General features: G+C 42.7%; 4 protein-coding genes across 4 annotated transcripts; 2 read left to right on the top strand and 2 right to left on the bottom strand.

The window, feature by feature from the left end:
- Positions 1-1,162: 1,162 nt before the first annotated feature.
- On the bottom strand, positions 1,163-5,216 carry exoc8 (exocyst complex component 8). The gene is made up of 4 exons (XM_030345294.1): positions 3,947-5,216; positions 3,336-3,589; positions 2,563-2,811; positions 1,163-2,169 (listed from the first exon to the last, which is right to left on the bottom strand). The coding sequence occupies exons 1-4, from the start codon at positions 5,100-5,102 to the stop codon at positions 1,762-1,764; spliced, it is 2,067 nt and encodes a 688-aa protein (XP_030201154.1). The 5' UTR covers positions 5,103-5,216; the 3' UTR covers positions 1,163-1,761.
- A 235-nt stretch (positions 5,217-5,451) lies between these two features.
- On the top strand, positions 5,452-9,712 carry sprtn (SprT-like N-terminal domain). The gene is made up of 5 exons (XM_030345295.1): positions 5,452-6,002; positions 6,179-6,278; positions 6,616-6,744; positions 7,346-7,661; positions 7,790-9,712. The coding sequence occupies exons 1-5, from the start codon at positions 5,689-5,691 to the stop codon at positions 8,788-8,790; spliced, it is 1,860 nt and encodes a 619-aa protein (XP_030201155.1). The 5' UTR covers positions 5,452-5,688; the 3' UTR covers positions 8,791-9,712.
- Positions 9,713-12,511: 2,799 nt separating this feature from the next.
- On the top strand, positions 12,512-19,154 carry fam89a (family with sequence similarity 89 member A). Its single transcript, XM_030344638.1, has 2 exons — positions 12,512-12,951; positions 14,745-19,154. Exons 1-2 carry the CDS (start codon positions 12,703-12,705, stop codon positions 15,081-15,083), a joined length of 588 nt encoding a protein of 195 aa, XP_030200498.1. The 5' UTR covers positions 12,512-12,702; the 3' UTR covers positions 15,084-19,154.
- A 1,185-nt stretch (positions 19,155-20,339) lies between these two features.
- Positions 20,340-24,964, bottom strand: arv1 (ARV1 homolog, fatty acid homeostasis modulator). Its single transcript, XM_030344637.1, has 5 exons — positions 24,813-24,964; positions 24,535-24,654; positions 23,813-23,969; positions 22,986-23,216; positions 20,340-21,811 (listed from the first exon to the last, which is right to left on the bottom strand). Exons 1-5 carry the CDS (start codon positions 24,906-24,908, stop codon positions 21,684-21,686), a joined length of 732 nt encoding a protein of 243 aa, XP_030200497.1. The 5' UTR covers positions 24,909-24,964; the 3' UTR covers positions 20,340-21,683.
- Positions 24,965-25,008: the final 44 nt, after the last annotated feature.

Raw genomic sequence — 25,008 nt, 5'->3', positions numbered from 1 at the left:
TGCCCTTGAGGTGGTTATCAGCGATTCTTTAAGATGAAGTATGGGGAAATAATTGTGATGATAAATGTTACGCAAATAATCAAATTGTCATAAAGTGCACACACAGCAAGCATTGTGAGGCCCTCACGAGAACCCTGCTCATCGTGGGCCCTAGGGTCCACTTTGATTGTTTGTTAATTCAGTCTTGTCAGGCAACTCATTACACTGAACTTTTAATAGGAGCTCGGTCTGGCTCCCTCACAAAGGGCCTCCATGCCCCCCATAGGACAGCTTCCTCTCCTTCTCCCTTCAAGATCTCACAAGACAACAGGCCAAAGGCTAATACATGGCTATAAACACACACAAACACACACACACACACAACTACATTGCAACTAGATTACACAAGCTGATAATACTATTCCTGGATGAACTGTCGACGAAGAACTACCAGTTAATATTAATTATGTGAATCTCCCTTCACACTGATTTGAATGAAGGGATGACTGGATGACTAATTTGGTTCATCCTGAGCCGTAGGCTGTGAAGAGGAGAATGTGATCATTAAGGCCTGCAGAATGCTCATAATCTAAAAATATCCAAGTCCATGCGATGACACATCAATTCTGCAATGGCCATATTCTTTTAGATGGGGAGCCAACTGTTTTCATGTTTCAAATATATGAATCACAGCTTTGATGTTCGGGCTGAATATTAACTTCGGTCTCATATTAGGTTTAATAAAATGCATAATAATTAACTGTTCGTCATACATGACATTTATGAAAATGTGAGAAAATACAGATTGGATTTGAGCTTTCTTTTCCTTACATGCATTGCTTCCACTAGAGGGCACTAGTTCTATTAAGTAAATGAATAAAACCATTCAAACATAAGTGGTAGACGTTGGCCCAAGGAAATTTTAATATTTGTACGATTTGGACTTCCAAAGTTTGAGTTTTTTTTTTTTAAATAGAGTCTAAAACAATGTGTGTTTACCTCTGTCCTTGTCCCTTTGTACCTGGTCAGCGTAGATATTGCTATTGAACAATCTAACCAACAACAAAAACGATCAAACCGTAACGTGATGGAAATGGAAAGTGGTGGATTAAACAAATATATATATATATATATATATACAAAAAAGCATGGTTGAGAACTGAGTGGGGATATGGATGACACATTTGGCTGTGCATATTGATAGTATTTTAATTGAATGTGCTACAATCAATATCTGGCAACGTAGACAGTGATACTTTTACTCTACAGCTCTGCAACAGTGCAATGGCATTTTAAACCAATCATCCCTTTTTTTAATCTATCACATATTTTGTTTAAGGCTTCAATACAATGAGGTGAAATTTTAAAGCCCAGTTAAATTGTTAGTACTGTATACCTCCAGTGGATACATGTGAGACCACATAATATACACAAAACCCCATCATAAAAGCATTAAAAGTAAAGGATTACAAAACTATACAAGGGGAAAATAAATCATTCAGGTTCTTTTTCTCTAATCCAGCTCAACAATGACTCGAACAAACATCGACAAACATAGCATTTAAAATAATGACACCTCGCCAGCACTCTTTCCCATTGTGTTGATCTTTACATTAATGTTCTGAAATGTGCACTTTACATGTGGTTCTTCTGGCAGCAACGGCTTTCGGCATTATGGTCTGCATTAGTGTGTACGTAAATATTTTCAAAGTAATCATAAGGGGCTATATTTTTTATCTAAGGGCCTCGCCGGCCCCGGGAGCGCCGGACAGAGGGGCCCTCCTACACCAGCGAGGTGGTGCTCTCGGGGTTCACCTTCAGCGAGCGGGTGCTCTTCCTCAGGTCCTGCAGCTGCTTGGCGGGCTTGCCCACGGCCTCCTCGAAGCGCAGCTCCACCACGGGCAGCACGGTGTCGTGCAGGAAGGAGGCGTTGTGCACCACAAAGGCCTTCTTCTCGCCGTCCTGCTCGCAGCGCAGGCTGTAGTCCACGTGCTGCACCGCCACCAGGATGATCTCCCGCAGGCTCTCCAGCAGCACCATGTGCAGCTCGGCCACGTACAGCTTCAGGCCCTCCTCCAGGAAGCCCATCATCTGCTTGGTGAAGCTCACCACCGTGTAGCTCAGGTTCACCCAGCAGTCGTCGCCCGTGTACTGCTCAAAGTCGCCGATGCCGCTGACGCGCATCTCCTCCTGCGGAGGGGAGGCCCGGTACGTGTGGTTAGCGTACGTTACAGGTACGTGCTACTGGCGGCTTTAGTTTTATTAATGACTACTGATTACGCTCATTATTTTATTGGTCACATAATTGATGCTCACAAACGAAGAGACACGCTTGGATTGCTTGGCCTTTTTATCCAACAATTGAATCGTAAATCTAACATCGATTTTAATATAAATATAGAGGAAAATATATAGAAGAATAAGAAAATAATGTACATTGTGTACCAATTCATCAAATTTATCTAGGATGCGATCGTAAGCCCTTAGTTAATCCGCCCTCCAACAATACGTTGCTTTATCAGCGAGTCCTTAACGCAAACAGCCACACAGAGAGGCACTCAAAAAACCCAAGCTGGACTCTACCTTTAGTTTGGCCAGGGCCTCTGGGGTCATGAGGTTCATACGCCGCCACAACTCCTCAGAGTTGCGGTGCTTGGTGGCCTCGATGATGATGTCCTTGTAGCTGAGCAGGGCCGTCTTGACGTCCTTTACCAGCATGGACTGCAGCGTGAAGCTCAGGTCCAGGCCAATGTCGCTCAGCTGCTTGCAGTGCTCCTTGGCCACCTTCACGCACTCCGCCGCTGTCGTCAGGCTCTCCTGGCTGTCAAACACCTGGAAATTACGGTCACTCGTTAGAGAGTATTATAAGGGCAGTTTGGTGGGAAAACAGGGGGAAGGGCCACTTGCCTAGAGGTGGCCTCCGTAGCCTGCAACCGCTTTTAGGATGGACTTTGCCGGTGAATTTTTTTAAATATGATTGATATACTTCCCCTCCCCTCGATTAGTTTCACACTTTTTATTTGTTATTAGTCGGCGAAATGGATCTTTAATTCCAAAGGCTCTCGTGATAAAATGAAAGATAAAATACAAAGCAGCCCATTTAGGAGTTTAGGACCAACAACAACATGGCCACTATTAAGCAATGTTCACATTTTGTTAGATAAACACATCCTGCTAACTGAGGATCAATATGGCTCAAAACCACCGTAGAAGGAAAAGGGAAATTCAAGCCAAAATTGTTCCAGCCACCTCCGGACCATACGTGTCACACCAGAACCAAATTAAGTTTCAGTGACGAAATCCTCTCTCTCCGCCAATGCACACACATGGCGTTTCCTCCTCGACCGCCCACACACCTGCTTGCTGAAGGCACTGACGAACATTCTCATGGCCGAGCGGGACCAGACCACGAACGCTGAGTAGCAGCCTGTGTTTCCGGCGAAGTCCATCTCAAACTCCTTGGCGGTCTCCAGCAGGCTGGTGAAGAAGATGTTGCACAGCTTGTGGATGTAGAGCAGGGTGGCGCCCTCGATGCGCAGCTGGCGTATGGCCGTCTGCACGGCCGCCGCGCGGTTCTTCAGGAACAGCTCGCAAGCCTTGGTGGATTGGCCTGGAGGGGGGGGGGGGGGGGGTCGGGGGGATAAGAGCATACAGGTCATTAATTGTTAAAAGTTCCTTTGAAACACGAAGTTCTGATGTGCGCGCATGTTTTCACTTGTTTAACAGTAGAAGGATTGCTTTGATGACTCATTAAGTATTTTATGAGTTTATGACATGTAAATGGGTCATTTGAAGTGGGTTGGGGTTACAAATACACAATGGTGGATTTCAAAAGCACCAACCACTTATATGTACCCTTTCACAGACTAAATTGTCATTCACGAAAATGAATCAGCCATAATGAATACTAGCCATTTGTAAGATAATTATTCAAGGCTAGAGCTGGACTCATGAGACAGCCACTGACCTAGTCTGACCAGCTGGGACACGGCCCGGCGGGTGGCCTTGGGTCCGCCACGGAGCGACCGGTCCGGCGACAGCTCAAACACCAGCACCTCCGTCAGCTGACGTACGCGCTCCTCCACCTTGCCCCTGAGCTCCTTGACGCTCTGTGTGACGGGTTGGTCGCGGAGGTACTCGTTCAGTTTGTCCAGCAGGTCCACGGCGCCCTCAAAGTCCCGCTGAGCAATGCACACATCAAGGTCTTCCGGAAGCTCCTGGATCCACTCCATGCCCAGGTCCACCACGGCACCTCCCGAGTCGGCGGGCAGGTCTTCCTCCTCGTCGTCGAAGGGGTTGGTTGACACCTCAGGTCGCTGTGGGGAGCTGGGCATCTCCTCCTCCTTCTTGCGTTTGTCCTTGGTGACTTTGTTCTTCTTGGTTTCGTCCAGAATCTCCAGCCATTCTTTTTTTACTTTGCTGTTTTCCGCCTGGAAGATGCGGCTGTCTGGGAACATGAGGATCTTAAACATGTCCTTCATGGGCGGGTGCTCCTTCACGTTGACCACAGCAAAGCTCTCCAAATCATACAGGGCGTTGTATTTATACTTCACCGTACCCCGGCGATTGGGCAGCCAGGTGGCAATAAGCAGGCAGTCGTTCATTAGAAAAGCATGCACTCTCTGGACTGGGTTCATGTTTTCAACATCAAATTCAGCAAGGTCCCCATTGTACACCAAGTGCCTTCCCGGGGTGTCCATGATGTTCTTACCCCCCTCGACTTTCTCTAGTAGTGACGTCAGAGTCCTCTGCTTTACTTCTTCTGTTTCCTTTGGGAAGGCGGCTAGCATCTCTTTTGAAGTTTCATCCTTGTCTGTTGACAACAAGGCCTGTGTGATGCTCTCCATTATGCTCTTCTGCTCTGTAAGAATATGACTGAGCTGGTACATCTCACTCTCCAAGTAGGAGATTTCTTTGGCCGTCTCAATAAACTGCCTGTAATTCTTATAGACATTTTTCTTCAGGTTTTGCGCCGTTTCATCGGCCAATGTCTGTATTTTTTGACGATGTTCCTGCAAATCCCTGTCGCCATCTGATTGCTGTGACAGCTGCTTGACGTAGTTCTGCGGATCAAAATTAGCAGATTCCAACTGCTTTCGCAGCCGACTTCCAGTTTCTGACATTTTTAAACCGATGCCTTCTTTACTTGTACGATGTAGGGGCTGTATACAATCAATTGTAAATCAAGCTAGCTCCCGTCAGCTTGCAACCCAAACAGGAAGCTACAACAAGGTTGACGCCTTGAAACGTCACGAGTTACAGAAAATAGTTGGCCGACCATACACGTCTCCAAAGCAAATACTGCTTTTGATTAAAGCTATTTTATACCTATAATAATTGTGAATAATTGACGATAATATATATTGATGCCTCTTTTTTAACTGTGTACTGGATAGTATAGTCCATATAACTTGTTATTATGCAATGATTGAATGTGTTAATGGCTTAAAACTCCGGAATGAACTACGTTTCCTAGCGTCCTTTTCGGACCAGTGCAACCACAAAGCGAAACGTCAACAGAGAACGGTCTGAAAGAATTTGGCTCCTGCTCTTACTGTTAACTATATATTCACCCCTTTTCATGTCATCGTTTTCATGGAAGAATTACTTTTATCATGGTCTACCAGCGCATAGTGATGTAACGTTAACCTTTGCGAGCTAGCTATACTCATTGTTCTGGCCATCCCTGACACTGACATCTATTTTAACATGGACGAAGACTTTATGGTTGCTCTGCAGCTGCAGGAACAGTTCGACAACGAATATGAATCCTCCTTATTATCACCAACGAACTTTGAAGAGAATAGCGTTGAGCAAAGTAGTAAAAAAAGAAAAATAGAATCGGGGGGTAATGGTATTCCCTGGACAAACCGAGTGGAAAGGCCGATGTCCATCGTGGATGAGTCCTGGGAGATCTTGGACCCCAGCCCTGATGTTCGAGCTATGTTTTTGGAGTTCAATGCCATGTTCTTCGAGGGCAAACTCAGTGGAGTCGAGGTCAAATGGAGCCCAAGAATGACACTGTAAATGACCATTGATCAAATACTATTAATTTTCTGTTCACACACGTACAATCAGAATGAAGCATGTATCTCCCTGATTTAGCAAATGATGAAATAGTGATAGCTTGTTGACAAGAAGTAGTGACCGATATTGTCTGCATAATTGTATTTGTGCGCATTGTGTTTGTTCTGTCCAGTTGTGCAGGTGTGTGTTCTTACGAGGGCCGCGGTGGACTGTGTTCAATTAGACTCAGTGAGCCGCTATTGAAGCTCAGACCCAGGCGGGACCTGGTGCAGGTAATTGCATGATGTGTTTTATTATTTGCAAACTTTGCATTTCCATAATATTGGGAGAAAAAAACGTAGCAAATGCATCACATAAACAGTCAAGGCCTCAAATTCTACCTCACAGCTCTTAGTTATGACTATGAGACCATAATTATACTGTTGTACACAGCAAATTGGTATTTGCCATATGTGTATTTTGAAAGCTTCCTCTGCTGCTCAGTGGTGGTTTGGTCAATTTTCTATTGAGTCATCTGGTATTGGATGAATAGCAATATGGATGTCACTATATCAAGGGACGCTCTATGTAAACATACACAATATTTCACCATCAATTCCCCCCCACCAGACTCTCCTCCATGAGATGATCCATGCGCTGCTGTTTGTGACCCAGAACAACAGAGACAGAGATGGACATGGGCCTGAGTTCTGCAAGCACATGGAAAGGATCAACACAGCCACTGGGACCAAAATAACTGTGTGTTGCTATTGTAAACTGTTCTCAATCCCTCGCAATAACTGTTCGCAAAAAAAGCTAATGAGTTGTTGTGGTGTTGTGGTGTTGTGGGAGAGAATACCAAATATAAGGCATAGATTCAACATGAAAAGTATATCAACAATTCTATAAATGACGTCCAAGAAGGAACTAGTCATAGCTGGCTCATCAGGTAGCCAACCGTATACACACACACACACCCAGTAACAACATATTTTAATGGTGTGTAGGTTAAACTGTATTAACCTTTTCAATGGAAAGACTTTCTACTCATTGAAAGGTCATCAGCATTTAAATAGAGTCGCAATGATTCTATTTGATTTTGATTGTCTGAGGTCAGGTTGTTTTAATCAATGTATTACAATTATTCAATCATCCTTTGGAGTGTAATATCTTGGGCCTTGTTTTTGTTTAGCACAGTCTAGGAAGTCTATCGACATGTATGACACACAAACAAATCCATTTGACCCTCTTGCCTTTACTGCCTTTATAAAGGTCTCTATTTACCAGCAGCCATTGTTTTAGTAATTTCACCTTCACTCTTTTTTTATTTGTATTCACCATCTCTCTCCCATCTGGCCAGGTCTACCACAGCTTCACCGACGAGGTCGACCTGTATCGGCAACACTGGTGGAAATGCGATGGCCCCTGCCAGCATCGAAAGCCTTACTTTGGATTCGTGAAGAGGGCCATGAACCGGGCCCCGTCTGCCAATGACCCCTGGTGGGGAGATCACCAGAGGACCTGTGGTGGGACTTACAACAAGGTGAAGGAGCCCGAAGGCTACGGGAAGAAGAAAGGCAAGGCAGAGTCTGGAAAGGCACAGTCTGGCAAGGATAAGATGGCAGAGGGGAAAAAGCCAGTGGGGAACGCAAAACGATCTAGCACAACCACAGCCAGTGAGTAAACTCTTCAAAACCTAGCCTTCTATTTTATTTCACACATTTTTGCTGTGTTGCTAAATACTCTAGGTATTTGGTAAAAAAATCTATAATTTATTTTGGTCTTTTGTATTCTAAACCTTCAGGTTCCGGGTCGCAGGACATCAGAGACATGATCCCATTTAGTGGGAAGGGCGTGCTTCTCGGGGGGTCACAGCCCTCCTCTTCTCCAAAATCACCAGAGCCTGTTTGGAAAAGACCTTTCCCTAGCCCTGTTTCCTCTCCCAAACGACCCCCATTCTCACCTCCACCCCGAAACAAACTTGGCTCTCCCACGGATGCCTTTCTGGATTCTCTGGGCAAGAACAGTTCTGGCACCTTGCCCCTAAATAAGCCGCCCACAAAGCGCTCTGTGGGCAACACCAAGTACTTTGTCAGCATCAATGGCTCGCCGGTTAGAGTACCCAAACCTAACCGTGGCAACGTTGGACCAGGGTCCGCCAAGCAACACACCCCCGGGGGACACATTCTAAATGCCAAGCAGAAGTCTGTGAAAGAGCTTTTTGATAGTTTCAGCATAACTGAGAGCACGAAGCCCTTAACAGACAGCAATGGAAAAACTCCCTCATCAACCAGACAACAGGTCAATCCTCCATCTACCCTCTCAAAGTATCCATCCGGTGCTCCCACAATGTCAAAACCGAGCCCTACCAAACCGAGCCAGTCCAAGTATTTTGGCAGTCAGGGTGCGGCTGGAGCTGCCTCCGTTTCTGCAGTCCCCTCCAGGAAGAGGTCGTGGGACGAGCGCGGTGGCACTCCTAATCTCTTAGACTTCTTCAGCAAAAAGGCTGGAGGCTCGGGGTTACCCCAAGGCCAGGAGAGGGTAACGGGAAGCGGGGCCTCCGCTGTGTCCGGTTCCTCTGGAGAGCACCAAAAAACTGCCACTGCCACAGTAACCAGCAGCACCGCCCCCAATTCCTCGTCACACTTCCCGTCGTCTTCTGCTGCGTCGTCCTCGTCCACTGCACTGCCTAACACCAGCTGTTCCTCCTCTGTCCCTCTACCGCTGATGGTCAGCTGCCCTGTGTGCCAAGTAAAGGTACAGGAGTCCAAGATCAATGAGCATCTCGACTCCTGTCTTTGTTAAGGAGGGCGGTGAATGTGGACAGATTCGACGCTTGCAGATTCTTTGTTCTTGACCAGAACAAAGAAGTTTGCAGATTCTTTGTTCTTGACCAACTGTTTCATTCAGGGAGTTGCCGTAGAACCATTTTGGTTCTACTGCAGGTAAGCTCTTAATGAAGTAGAGAGGTACTTCATAAGAGTGCTAGTAATAATAAGGCGAAGGCACACCATTTTTGCGTTTGGGATTGTTTTAGTTAATTTTATTAAAATGGAGAGATTGCCTATGTTAACTACAACTTGAGTGCTGTTCTGGAAGACTGTGTCTTTAGCCTTACAACCAAATAATCTTCAGTTCATTGATGCCTCCTATAATAATATTATGGCAAAGAGATAGCACCAGATTAAAAATCAATGTCTTCCAAAGTTCATGCCTCGATTGGAACTAAATAACGGAAAATATATTATATATAATTCAGCCTCTGCTGTAGCGCAAACTATATCTACCTCTCTTAACGGTTAAAAGGAGTGTTGGGACTGCCATTCTCATAGTTTGCTGATCTGTAAAAGGCAAAGGGGATGTTTCATTGCTCATTTTGGTGCTATCACATTGCAACCGGGCCAGCTATGGTATCCGCTTCCTTTGCCCATAAGAATTCCCAGTGCATTCTGCTTTGGCAAGCATTCGCAAGGGCGTGTGCATCTGACCTCGATGGGCAATGAATGAGGATGTGCCAGTTGAATTTAATCATTCCCATTTAAAGTATTTAAAATGTTACTATGTGGTTAAAAGGTTTTATAGTGGAAATTCTCCTCACTCTTTTTTGTGGAGGGCAAATTATTGCATTGCTACAGAGGATTTGAATGCTACTTATTATGTTGTTTTGTAATACATATTTTTAGATGTATTGAATTCCTAAGCAAATAAAAGTTTGTTTTAAACTTTTTTTTCTTTGCATAGATATGATTAACCCACCTATTTATTTTTTAAATGTATTCTATTTTGTGGAAGAACCTTGCGTTGAACGTAACATACGGCCATACATATATGGAACTGGATTCTGTGTCGCCACTTATAACAATTGCCCTTACAGGGAAGGTTTTGTTAATAAGCTTTATTCACTATACTCATTCTGCCATTTTTTCAGAACACTTTTTCCCTTTTTTGAAAATTGGATACAAGAATTCGATTATTATAAGATTTGACCCTACATTTTTCATTTACTTAATTTAAGAACCAGACCGGGCTGTGCACTAGCCACCAAATGTGCTAGATCTTCAAGTGTCTTTCAAGTGTTATTTCTTCAGGTTTGGAATCAATGGGGACATCTGCCAAAGGGAATTCGGGGACTAGGGACAAAACAGAAAGGGGGAGTGATGGATAATGGAGGAAGATTGATGTTAAGGACAGCTGGTGACTAGGGCGTCCAGACTAAGGAAGGGTTGGATGTGGGGGGGTTGGAGAGTAAGAGTCAAGGGTAAGAATCAGAGAATGGGCAGGACAAATGGGTGGAAGAGTGTCTTAGAGAGGCAGGCTCAACATAACAGACAGACTGATAGACATGCCATGTTCCCAACACTTGGCTCTGTGTGATTGGGTGGTGACACAAATTAGTTAAGCACGTGAAAGCCCATTGTTAATATCCATTCTTGAATCACGAAAAACCACTTCCTCTTGCCCTTCCTTCCATGGTACATGATTTAGATGTTGCAATCTATAGACTTCTGATGTTAAGATTTTAGGGCATGGTGAGGTGGAGGCATGCATTCATAATGGACTCCTTTGATGCTGGAGTAATAGCAGGTTAAACACAGGTGTGGTTCCCAAAAAAAAAAGATTGGGACTGGCGTGTTTATTAAGTCTGCCAGAGCTGCAATGCCTTCCTGTGTTTGCTGAGGAAAACAAAGCCATCTTGTCTTTGCCGTACTTCTCCCCAGAAGTTAGGGGAAGAAAGGAAGGAAGGAAGGAAGGAACAAACAATGGAAAAAGATACAACAACTGGGACAGTGACTCGGCAGCTGGTCACTATCGCTGTCTTTATTTCTGTGACCATCCCAAGTCTATGCTCCAGAACAATGAAACATCCCATAAAAGTTAACTTTTTATTTGGAACACCAGTGTTCCACAAGCAGGCAAATACACAAGCAGACATTGCACAAGCAGGCAAATACATAAACATTACAGCTTTATCTTGGTACATTTATCTTTTATAAAAGGTTACCCATTACACATACATTAAAAAGGTTACAATTCCTATTTCAGATGGCTGAAAAACGAAGGAAATGTTAGTCAGTAATGATGTGTTTTACCAAGCAAATTATTCAGTAATTTCACACAGAAACAGTAACTGAAACCCGGAATATGTCAGCCAGTATCACTATTTTGAGACTGCTGTTATGTATACAACGTATTTCACAAGGGAAATAAAACTTTACTGAGAACATAAAGGTCAGGCTTATCAGGAGAACTAGAGTCTTTAAGCCTTAGCTGATATATTTTGGGCTACGATAAACCAGCCTACACTCAATGAGTGACTTAATTGTCTCTTTTAGCAAGGCAGACAGTTGAGCCACAGGTCTGATTAACAAAAGCCCCTAAATGGTCTATCCTATCTGGTTCCCCCCGCCCCCCTATCCCCAGGGGGTACAATCATACATCTAATCCCCTGATCTGGACCATGGCTCAGGACACAGCTCGACCGGGATGTGATCACTGGTGCTCCGCCCTTCATTTCCACAGTGGTGTGTTTGATCTCCCACACTGTAAACAGCAGATGGATACTTGTCTACATGATTGTATAATCTTTCTTCTCCTTTTTTTGTTACATTTCCTGCAAGGCAATTTGCTTGTATATGCTTGCTTGCTTGGACATTTTGATTTCCATTTAATTAAGGCACATCGATACATATTTATTTTTATGTTATGTTTTATTTGACTTTAACAACATGTAATTGGATAAAATCAATTAATCTGCAATGGCATATTTCTGTGTGTTTGCACGTGTGTCGTGTGTGTGTGTGTGTGTCTGTATGTGTGTGTGTGCGTGTGCGTGTACTATGCGTGTGTGTGTGTGTGTGTGTGTGTGTGTGTGTGTGTGTGTGCGTGTGTGCGTGTGTGTGTGTGTGTGTGTGTGAGTGTGTGAGTGTGTGTGTGTGTGTGTGTGTGTGTGTGTGTGTGTGTGTGTGTGTGTGTGTGTGTGTGTGTGTGTGTGTGTGTGTGTGGCAAATCAAATGGTCTTCTGTTGTGTGGGGTGCGCGTGTGGCCATTGTGCCTTTATTTCAAGGTTGTGTTATGTTGTGACAGGCCACGGCTGGGGGTGGCAGACCCCCAGTTTGGGGGTAAAGCCCACCATCTGTCAGTTCTGTGACACTATTGTTACTGTGAAACACTCTCATGTTGACCTCCCCAGTAGGCCTGCACTACCACAAATAAAGAGTATCTTTCAGCCTAACCATTATACCATCAATAGTAGCATATGTAATTATTGCTACAGGAGATGTAAATCATACAAATATTGCCATGGTCCTGGTGATATTCTGTTGTAATAAGCTTTTATTACATGACGTTATGTTGCAAAATACGAGACGCATAAGGCTATAACCTAACTGTGACAAGATAACTTTTAAAATTGCCCTCAACTATTGACTATCGTTTTTAAATCTGTCAAAAAAGTTATGAATATTCAATCATCGCCCAGCCGTCCATGCTCGTCACGGGGACACGCCCACTCAGCCACAGTGTTAAAAGGACAGGAAGTGGATTTAGCTACACCTCCAGATTACTGCCTGGGCTTTTCTGGGTGAGGGGAAACCGCCGTCGTTCCTTTTTTTTGCGCAGGAGATGGTTTTACATTGATATATTTTAACGATTAGAAACGCGGTTATCCGTGGGAAGTGCTTGTTTTGTCCGGTCCCCCCGTTTATAAGCGTAAAAACGATGAATGGTAAATCGGCGAATGGTACGGTGGGCGGCATGGCCTGTATCGACGGTCTGCCGCCCCTGCCGAAGAGCTTGAGCGGCTTGTTGAACTCGAGCGGTGGCTCTTGGCGAGACATGGAGAGAATGTATGTGAAGAAAACCATGATCCAAGATGACCTGAGCCGAGGGCGAAACAACACCGACCATTTTCTGACCAACAAGCCGGCCAACCTCGACGCGGCTCTGGCACTGCTCCGGAAAGAGATGGTGATTTGCTTTCGCATGTGTTTCTTTAACCCTCCGAAGTGTTTTTTTTATGATCATCTTCTGTTAAACGTTGAGATTGAACAAAATCCGTGTGTTAAACTGCTGGATATGTTCCGATTGGCACTGCAGACGATTCCAATTGTAGGCCTATAATTGGCAGAAATACATACCGTAGTTGACATTAGGAATAGCATACAGTTTGTTTGAATCTGCGGGAAATTTGGCATTCGTTTGTCCAACAATCTTTTTGAGAAGCAATGTTCAAAGTAACAGCAGGGCTAACGTCTGGGAATAATTTCTCTATCCAACATAGCCTGTACCCATCCCGAGGTTTGATTCTGGCCAAATCCGGCCATCAGAGCCGTTGAATTTCAGTCAGTGTCAATGTTTTATAACTTTATAAAACACATACATAACTCGTGGAACAATTAAAAGATCTAGTTTTGGCCTGTGCACTACATTCAGAAACCCCCCGTACCCCCAGACACATTCGCAGCAGGGGGGGCCGCAAGGGGTTCCAAGTGGCCTCTCATCAAAAAAAGAAAACTGAACGTTTTCTCCTTTCATCTTTCTTCTTTCAGTGATTTGAAAACACCTGTGTGGTGAAATACCAAATCCGGTCTAAAGACATTAAGGAATCTTTCAGACACTGCTTTGTTGACTAGGGTTGGACTGCAATGTGCTAACATTATTCAAAGAAAACACAACTGCAGCTAATGCTGTCATTGTGGGTTAAAAGCGATTGTTATAAAAAGGACATGTTTTGCTTGATGCAGGCATCATTCTCCTCAGTAACCAAAGGCAAACACTTTTTACTCTCCCAGAAGTAAGCCTATTGCCTATAGGTTGCATGGTTGAGGGACGTTCCCATTTGATGCTGTAGTAGAGACCTCAAAGGCAGCAGACATCAATCGTGTTCCACAAGCACTGCATTTTTTTTTGTCCATGTTAAAGGGGTAAAAAAAAAAATGTGTGTGGGTGTCAACAGACTGGCCTAGTGACCCAGGTCATGCTTGGGGTCAATTGTAACAATCTCCAATGTTGGCTGGGATTGAAGATTTGTTGGTTTGTTCTTGAAATAATCATGCCATTTACACCTCATTCTGTAGTTTTGGTATATTAATGCTGAATAAGTAAAGGGACTTTCGGCAGGTTTGTTTCACCTTAATTACCTCTGCTGGTACAGCGGTGATTTCCTGTGGGAGTTAAACCTGCCATTGCACCATACAAAGTGGAGCCAACAGTCTGCTTGTTTTGTGGAGCCTTTTGTGTAGGTGGTAAAAAAAATTGCTTAGGGCATCTCTGTGGCACAGTCAAGCTCATAACAAGTTTTAATTTACAGGAAGGCCCGCAATCGCTGCTCTGTAAACTTGGCTGATGTATCCATGTGGTGTTGATATTCATGAGATTAGAAGAAGTCAACATTGGCTCTTTTCTTGATTTGAGGCGCAGGACTACATTGTAGTAAACGGTACCTTCTCATGATTGTTGTTGCCAATTCAGATTGAACAATGAATACTGCTATCTGCATGGTCATCTTATCCAAAATATGTTTTAACTGGTTAATGCAAAAATGCAACCCCATCCTCGCCATGGAAACATTTTGTTAAAAGGAAAAGAAATACAGCATTAATTACCTCAGCATTAATTAACATTAGTTACCCAGTCGTAGGTTTGTTGGCGCCAGTCAGTGAGCAAACAAGATCGTAATGTGACACAACAAACCAATGTGTTTTTAATGTTTCCTTCCCTCATCATCACGCTCTCTTCCTTGCCCCTCTTCCCCCTCCAAGGTGGGCTTGCGTCAGCAGGACATGTCACTGCTGTGCCAGCTGTGGTCGCTGCACGAGTCCATCCAGGAGTACAAGGGCAGCTGCCAGGACCTGAGCGCCGCCTCGGGCCTGCTGGAGAATGGCTACTTCGACGAGGACGACGAGTACTACGGCGAGCCCGGCGCAACGCCCACGGGCGAGCTGCCGCCCGACAGTGACGACGGCGAGGGCATGGCGGCGGCGGTTCTGGGCAGCACCGGGAAAAACGGGAGCGGTGGCGGAGGTGGGAAAAACGGCATGGGAGGAAGTAAGGAGGCTGGAGGAAGCTGGCTTCAAGACTCGTTCCACGTCACCATCTGAGCGCTCTTACGGGCGGCCGATACGAACACAGACACACAAGATGTGATGGTTTGGTGGACGATGGCGTTTCCCGGGGACTGGCTGGAGGGGGTTGGGCTTTACGCACCCCGGGACTTGGTAGGCCTGGGATGGATGTTGAAACGGACCGAGGGAATCGCGAATCTTTCCTCACGCAAGCACACGAGGGAGAAGGAAAAATCTGCTTGCGTTGGGGAAAAGCTTGGTTTCATTTTGAGGGACGGATTTGTTTAGTTGTTTTCTTCCTCTTCTGCCTGACCCGGTGCCGTATGGATTCTAGGGAGGAGAACTATCAGCCTCGTCTCAATCACATGGGACTGGAGTTTGATTGGGTCTTTCATCCTTTTTTAAAGACTTAAAATTGAGGCAATACTCAAATGCATTGTTATTTTCCGAACTGCTCTTCAACTGTATTCTCTTTTTCTAGCCTATCCTTCAAACTTTTTTTTTTGGACATATAAAGATATAAACAAATTTATATTATTTATTATCTAATATAAATATAATTTTTCTTTTGAACTATTAAATTCTCAAAAAAATAAATAAAAGTTGTTTTGGGATTCCAAGTGTCCGTTATAGCATTTAGCAGGCTACTGGTACTTCCTTAATCAATGGAGATGTTGTTTCTGAACCTGGACATTTGAGTTGGCTGGTTGGTGAGAGGACATTATCGATGCTTAGGAACTAGAGTGGTTATGCTTCTAGTACTATAAGGTCAAATGATGTCCATATTACACAAACCAAGCCTTTGATTAATTGGATACCTTGCATACAAAGGTATACAGTAAGATGTGTTTGCACTGGTTCCCCTCGACATGTAGCAGTTAATGTTTTTTCTGAAATATTCCAAAATCCTAGCATCTGATCATTGTCTTGATCATCACCCATAATCTGTGGGTAAACCATATCGCCTTTAATCATCTGAATACAGGGTACTTTTATAACCAGCTGAGAATGTTTCCCCTGCTTGTTCATACTATAAATATTCTGTATGAATTATGCTAGCAACACATACTCTGCAGCATTTAGCCAGTCAAAGCCTATGCTTTAGCCACTCCAAATATGCAAACATTTGGGTTATATGCGGATGTACGCAACAAGGTGTTGGGGGATTGGGGACGTGTTTAATTAGCATGGTGGATTTAATGCATTTTTTTAAAAAATTGGTTGATTGCTAGTGTAGTAATTGTATTGCAACACCAACTATTTTCTCCAAGTAAACATTTGTCATGTTACTGTGGTCAATAATGCAAAAAAGGAAGTTACTAAAATGGTTTTCTCTTTTGAAATGGACACCTCCGATATCCTATGTTTACTGCCACCGCTAATTATTTATATTTTTGAAAGCCTAGAATGGGGCTGCCAAGGTTCCTGTAGCCACCTTATCAATGCATCTCTATTTCCTGGCATAATTTTACAGCATATTTGAGTAAAACACTCGCACCAAAAATCATAAGTTATCTGAACCTTTCCATTGTCATTCTCCATAGTAGAGGCTGAAACTAGCCACAATGTCTGGACATTCCCTTTTATGTGGAGAGGAAGGAAATTACCAATCTTTCGGATCCCTAAAGCAAGGCCAACTGCTTTAAATACCAGGACGTTTTTATTTTGCCATCTCTATAAAATTTCTACCTAACCTGTTGCTGAAATGTTTTCAATGATGCTCTATAGGTGACTACTTGCCAGTTTTATTGACACCAAGAGGATATTCAAAAAACACTCAAGTAAAATGATAGTGTTGGTGTAACCAGACAAAGCAATGTTCAGCGTAAAATGCCCTTTGCATTGCTTGTGACGCAATTGGTAATGTTGTTCGAATGCATTTTATAGTTACGCAATTGTAAGGAATGTTTCAACAGCAATGTACTTTTTATATAAAGAAAAGGGGCTTGACATGTGGCTGTACAATCTGTATTGGTATGACTGACATGCAGCATAATGCTGAGGCCTCATTTGGCATAAAGCATAAGGAGCTGAAATTCCTACTTTGTAACATTTTAATTGGAAAGTAAATGCAGTATTAAGTACTGACCTAATCATGCAACCTCATTCAGGGTTGTGATATAATTTTAACTGCACAACGTATCAAGCACCCCCCTGTCACAGGCCCACCGCTGGAAATGAGCCAGCACTAGATAGTCTATCAGGAGAAAATTAATGTTTTCCTTGTGAACCTTTGTGGCCAGACATTCATTGTTGCAAATTTTAAGTCCATCCAGACAAAGTCCCACCCGGCTCCAAGAGGCTACCTGATAATACATCTCTATAAAGACTGTGTACTTTTGAGAATATTACCACTTACCTCACACATATCCGATGGTGCCCCAATAAACCAACAGATCGCCCAAATTGCTTGAAAGTAAACTTTCCAGTTCGGCCAATGTCTAACATAATTTAATTCCCTTTGCTTTGTGGGGAAAAAACCAAACTCATCTGACTTGTAAAGCCTGTTATATCATAGTGCTTAGCCTGGTAGCAGAGTTCACTCGATTTTTGAATCAGGTCTTTCCTCGCATGGCTCCACAGCGTGTGATCAGTGCCTTCATGAGCTCGGTGGTCGACAGGCCGACCGCCTCTGTTATGGTTCCGAACAGTGGTAACACATTACAATTGGGGTGCATTCATTTACCATTAATTAACATTATTTAATGCACACATTTTAACTTACAGTTAGCTGATGTTCTAGTAATCCCTTACTAATTGTCTTCATGATAAGATGATATGATTTATACAATATATGTTAGGGTTAACCCTAACCCTTATTCTAATGTTATATCATGATGCTTATTATTGCCTCAACTAATGTTAGTAGCTGGTTAATAAAGTCCCCTTATTGTAAAATGTTACCAAAGAAATTATGTAAACACGGAATCAATGTTCTCATGTTTGATGTACTTGAGATGCACCTAGTTTAACCTTGCAGAGGTTTTTGTGTCAGTTTGTTATTGCATAAGCTAAGGTAATGCACACTTGTGCTATTTCTCGTTTTGAATGGTATATCAGACAGTTTCTTTGCACACACCTTGTACTTCGGTTTTGATGTCTTGTTTGGTCCCCAGTACTTGTTGCAAGCTATGATTGTTATTGAACAAGCACATAGTGCTCAATGTACTGTATTGGTAATGTAAAAAAAATGAAAATCGAAGCCAGCACAGCAAACATATGTAATGCAAGCCTTACATTTTACACCAGCAAATGGTAATTCAACAACAGTCCGACTAATATTATCAGTTGAATAGTATGGCTGTAGATCAATCAAATTGTATTAGACCAAGGATTCCCATAAAGGAAGTGAATGAAAGTCAAATTAATTCAATTTGATGACGCCTGTTTTATATCCTGAGTGTTATTTTGGCATAATGAATTGTGACATGAATTCATCTCTAACTGTACACCCTAAATATACCCTAAACGTGTAGCCAAATATAAATGCCAATAAGAGGAACATAAATCCCTGAACTGACCGAGAAATGGAAATGTAAAAATCTTTACTTTAAAAACAGAAAACAGTACTGAGTATTCAAGACATAATGCAACCCAATCAGGATATAGCAAAACCTGTTAACCGATTTCTATGTATACCATACATCATTATAACCATTAGTTGAATGTAGTGTACCAGTGTCTTTTTTATACATATATATATATATATGTCAATCTAGGGCTGGGTGATTAATTGGTCTGTTCCGGTATACCTCTACAACGTTCAAATTTCCACCTCCCCGGGACTTCATGCAACAGTATCAAAACATACATTGAACAACGATAAGGACAATGAAAAACCAGGAATGGTGGAAGAATCATGGGAGACAAAACAAATTTAAACATGACCATTACCTATACACTCTAATAATGTTATACGATTGAAAATGATCACCCATCTCTAGATTGCGATACAATTCCTTCAGTTTATTGTAAACATTTGCAGCAGCGGTGTTATCAGTGAATGACCATACTACTGTTTCTTCGAAGATTGTTTTGATGTAATCTTATCATAGACATGATACCTTAAAATGAGTTTAATAAAAGTGAATTGGTACTTTCCTGTTACAAGTGTGTTGTTTTTCTTTGCATGTGAATTATCCCAGAAAACATTCAGACGTTAAAATGCCTTTGTACATCAAACATGAAGTTGTGCGTGTCCTCTTTGCACCCTACATTAAAAATGAATGAAGATAAATAAATAAATAAATAGGAAAAATATGCCTTTCTGCATTTCTCTCATCCCTCTTTCATCCTTCCTTCCCTCTGGGCCATGACACCTGTTAGAGGATTAGGAGCAGATTAATGTAATCTTGGTTTAGAGATAATCCAAGGTCACTCTGTCAACAGAGGGTTTCACTCTCTCCACACATTGACGTTGAGAAAGTGTGCAACAGAATCGTTACATCTACAAATACTGCTTTATTGTGAACATTGAATCCAGTATAATGTAGACCATAATGTCTCTCTAATGGCAAAGAAGTGATTTTGGCCATAGCAGCGAAAGCCATCAGAACGAGGTACATTGACATGAGGTGTCTTCTGACTCGGCAGTTCAAGAGTTCAAGGTCTCTTCTCCAATGCGCATGTGGGCAGACTTGATTCCTGGTCTAGTCCTCTGTATAAGATCTTGCTGCCCTGTCTTACTTTTAGCTCAGTATTCGCCTGAAAAGTGAATCACTGGAGTATTGGCAAGCCATGTCCATTACAGATTTTATTTTAATGTCCATTTGTAATACAAATGTATATCTGTATATCCTATTTGTTATTTGTATTACAGCTTTGCAATTTGAACATTTGCATTTAATTACCTGAAAAAGGTAATCACTTCCGGAAGTCCATAAGGTTCTTAATGGCTCTGTGGGGATTCCTCTTAAGAGTGATGTGCAAATTGAATTTGGAAACCAAACCAGCACAGACTAAACTAGATAACTCATTTAACCTCCGTTTAGATCCATGAAGGCAAAGGCAATCCAAAAACACAAGGATTGCCTTTGCATCTGATAGTTTTACCTTTACAAAATTAGTTTGGGTTGTTTCCTGGTACTGAATATCTGTTGGATTATTAGACGATATAGAAAGGCATTTCTTTCATTTTTGTTCTTACGAGGCAGGCCACACAGCCCCTGCATACAATTATTTTAGCCTATAAGTCAGTATAGTCAGTTTCCTGAAAGTGACCATACACTTTCAGGAAACTCTTCAACGATCACCATATGAAAATAACGTCTCTGATAAGGACACTTAACCATCTGTCGGTTCAAGAAAAATAAACTGCATTTATTGGGTTTTATATGAAACAACACACAGTGTCCCTTCAGGATAGACCAGTCCACCTTCCCTCATTTCCCCATTAGTATCTGGCAGAACTGGAACGCAGACTACACCGTTCTCTGCAGTGGCAGTGGAGCGCAGTGCAGATACGCCCATGGGTGAGGAGCACACATTCCACACTAGTGTGCTGTTTACACCAGCTGCTTCTGCTGAACAGACGTGTTGCAACCTGCAGGGCGTGTAGTGTGCGCTACCAAGTTGCAGACGCATACACTCAGCCATGCGTGATGTGCAAGAGTGCATATTTTGGCATAGATGAGATGGAATTATTTTTCTTTCTTTTTTTAAAACAGCAAACCATTACAGCCATTTAGACAAAGAAGACAAATTGGGATGTTGTCACCTCAAAAACACACACACACACACACACACACACACACACACACACACACACACACACACACACACACACACACACACACACACACACACACACACACACACACACACACACACACACACACACAATTTCCCAATGCTTGCGTGGCGTTTCCAATTTCAACCTTTCAAGGATACTTGCATGTTGTTATGTCCAAAAGTATTTTTAAATCAGTTCAATCGGTTAGGTAGTGAAGTTTATATGGAGAGATTCCTGAGAAAATATGCATTCAAATATAAGTACATCACAAAAGATAAACCTCTGCTTGTATAACTCAAACATGAGATGACATATAAAGTTTCCCCTCACCAAGCGCCACTCAAACTCTCATTGTTAAGATAGTGTCATAGAAGAATAGCTCCTCTTGAATTTCCCCAACAATGACAATTTCTTGCTTGGGAGAGAGAGACAACATGGGAGAGAGGAAGTTAAGCGTAGTATTTTTCTATTAGGCTGAGGAATGCGTGGAGTACTGTCTGAATCCTGTCCAAACAGTGAGCCAGCATTGGGTGATTTGCAAGCTCTCAGCCTTATTTGGCTAAAGCAAGACCCAAGATGTGGATTTACCAGGTCTAACAGTCATTTAGATCAGGAGTCCAACTAATCCCATGGATCTACACGAGTTTCCCTTAAAACAATGAAACGATAGAAAACCAAACCAAACAAGATTTGCCCTTTGATTTCCACCTCAAAAGCTCTCCAGGCTCAGTATTCCAAGCATCTAGTGGATTGTTTTTCTACCTCGATGGTCCGGGGAGGTTGTGTTCAGCCGAATAATGATAGCTCTGGAACTGTTCCGCCAAAATAAAAAGTCCCACCTGCTCCCAGTCGGCCACTGTATCCGCCCATCTGCATTCAAGCACCTTAATGCAGCATCATCTGGATCACCAGAAGATAAGCATGTTCGGAAGAAAGTGCGGGAGCTTCTGAAAGACCAGTTCCATGCAGGTTTCCGACAGCAGGCCGGCAATCACAGCCATCACGGACAGACGCCTGCTGCTATTGAGAACCACTAGAAGGAGAGGACAGGCAGCAGGGGTGAAATTCATTAGTATGCGGTGTGGTGTCGTTTTTTTCTGGATATAAAGCATATTACTAGGCAGAGGTAAATCTTATTACTACGCTTGTCACAATCTTGTCGTAGTAAATGCCCGTGTTTCTGTTTATTTCATCTAGACCAGGGGTCTCAAACTCGCGGCCCTGGGGCCAATTGAGGCCTGCGGGATTATATTTTGTGGTCCCCTACTTGACATCAAAGTTTAGTTTTAGTGCGGCCTGCGCGTTGTTGTCAAACACACACTTTTACGGAGTGGCATGCCACTCTTTTTTATCAGTCGTGATAGGGTGACCAGATGTCCCGGTTTTGCCGGGACAGTCCCAATTTTGAGTTGCGTGTCCTGAGTCCCGACAAAAGCCAAAGGACGCTAAAATCTCCCGGTTTCCACCAACCGCTATGAAATGTCCCCTGTTGTTACATAGCCAACATGATCTTATAATAGCCCGATCATTAACTTAGATTGGGTCAGTTGTGCTACTTTTTTTTGTGGAATACTTGATACGGCCCAGCCTGACCCAGACTCTACCTCCAGCGGCCCCCAGCTAAATTGAGTTTGAGACCCCTGATCTAGACAGAGATTCATGCTTTGAAAATGCAGTGTTGCATCTGTTTTGTGGAGAGACGTTGTTACCCCTGCTGGGATTATGTATGAAAAAAAGAAAATATAAATAAAGATCATTCGCATGGATGACAATTTAAAACTATCTTTCAGAATACAGTGTTGATAACCCCCTGCTTACTACTTAATACTAGTTTACTTTACATTTTGCTGCATGACTATGAATAAGAATAATTATCTGTGTACTAGTCGATGAATGACTTAGCTTTATCATTCAAAGTACACACATTATTACAAATGTCATAATGGGCCAGAAAGGGGGCAGAGCAGTCTGAGCATCATCTGGACGATAAGATATATAAAAACTATACATCTGTTTCATAAGATCATAACAACTATTTCACCAAAACATTGATTTTGGTCCATACCCAAGAGGGTTATTATAGGGGTGACCTTTATCCACCCATCCACCCTTTATCCACCCAATCCAATATATTTGAACATTTGGCCAGTAAAAACAAACAAATAGGGCTACTTATTGAAAGAGTAGAGACGAGAACGTTCCCCTACCTCTGATGGCCTGGGAGTTGGAGGTGAGCACAAAAAGCTTGATGAGTCCCAGGCACAGCGGCGAGTAGTCGTGCTCCCATATGACGGCGGGGATGACGAGGACCTTGCCGTAGCAGGAGAGCAGTAGCGCCCGCAGGAGCTGCTGGGGGTCCAGTGGCTGAGGCCTCGCGCCCAGGAGCCCCACGCTCAGCCAGAGGAAGCAGAACACACCGCCGCAGAAGGCCATGAGTTCTGGGGAGGAGCGAGGACAACAGTCAGTGGGCATCAGGGGACAGGGGTGGACAAACTTCAGTGTCTTATAAATTAATCCTTTTTAAACATTAAAAGTTTCTTTGTTGATCAGAGTACTAGCTTTTTCCCATTTCAGAATTCTAATAAGAAGACATTAGTGTACAGCCTTTTTTTTTATATACTATTACCCGGCAGAAAACGCACATCCAATGTTTATCTTGGTAACAGTAATGTGTTTCGAAACTCCTGAGAAGAAAAAAATTAACCATACACAAACAGATTTGTCAAACCTCATAATTAATTGACAAATCGCTGGATTGCCGACAAGTCAGAATATATATTATTCATTTGTATCGCTAACTTTCTTTTATTAGATGATTGAATGTGGCATTGGCTGTATTAATCCCGGGAAACATTCACCATAATGACTGATTAAGTAAAAACAAAGTGGATTATGTGAATCTACTATATCACATGCCATCCTATCACCTCCTTGGCAGGCACAGTAATTACTATACAGTTTTCCAACAGTTCTTACGCTACACAACAAGCACAATAATACAATTTCCCTTCCTGCTCCGGTGCTCCTGTTTTACCGAGGGCGGCTAATCCGAACATGCCGTAGAAGTCCCATTCCTTTGTGTATCTGATGATGTCTGCAGGGTCGCTGCTCTGCTCGGAGCCCTGCTGGAGTACGGACCACCGGAGGTAGGCCTCACACAGGAGACAGAAGACGCACAACTTCCAGTGGATCTATAGAGAGGAAGAAGGTGGTCATGTGTTGATATAATGTTTTATACAGTCATGACAAGACAGTGATTCTCAGCTGGGGGTACGTGAGGCAAAATCAAGGCTGTACTTAATTTGATATAAAGATCCCAAGAAATCAACAATGTAAAATATAATTTGTTTTCTATAATTTATGTTAATGCTAAACAATAGTTAAGAACTAAGCGTCTTCCGTTTTAAATGCCTAGGCCACCAAAATATTGATAATGATGCTTAATATTAAAAGATGAACATTAATTATAAATTATTAGTTAATTAATGGTAAAATATTACTTCATAGGAAACCATTTCTGGTTAGGTATCATGAAGGTCTACTGGGGGGGTAAAACAAGGTTAGGAATGGATCCATGAATCCATTATGTATGATTGTTGTTGTATTTTCAGTTGGCATACAGCAACAACTACAGGCTACTCCTTAAAACCTGACCTTTCATCCGGAAAGACTAGCCTGGATAATAGACGTTTGGTTCATATTTATTATATGATCCCAAAGGGTTCAAGTTGATTCGTTTGAATTTGTAATACTCACGTTGAGGCTGGTGTTGAACAGAATGTGCCTGAAAGCCTGTGTCTTGCAAAGGATAGCATCAATCAGGATGATCACAGGGTCGTATTCTATGTACTTGTCTACTGGCTTTTGACAAGAATCCTAGAAGAATAACACACGCAGGGCTATGAGTCAAGTTGTACTTCTGTGTCCGATTTTAGTTACTCAAGAGCATCTGCACATGTTTACAGTTTACAGAATTAAACAGATATGGTTTAACAAATCATAATATCCCCCCAAAACGTTCACACATAACTCACACATATAGTGATCTTTAAGATCCCATTGCTGTAATCCCTATGTAATTCCAAAGCATTCTTGTTACATTCTACACATCTAAAGGCACTCTTCTCCATTCTCGTTCCTGGCAAGAAATTGACAACCGGCTTCACCACTTCCTTCCTGGATCATTCGCAGAGGCCGCCGGGAAATGTAGTTCTGATTATAGCCCGCGGT

The sequence above is a fragment of the Gadus morhua genome, chromosome 21, assembly GCF_902167405.1.
Source record: "Gadus morhua chromosome 21, gadMor3.0, whole genome shotgun sequence".
NCBI lineage: Eukaryota > Metazoa > Chordata > Actinopteri > Gadiformes > Gadidae > Gadus > Gadus morhua.
This window is presented reverse-complemented; position numbering and strand designations above follow the sequence as displayed.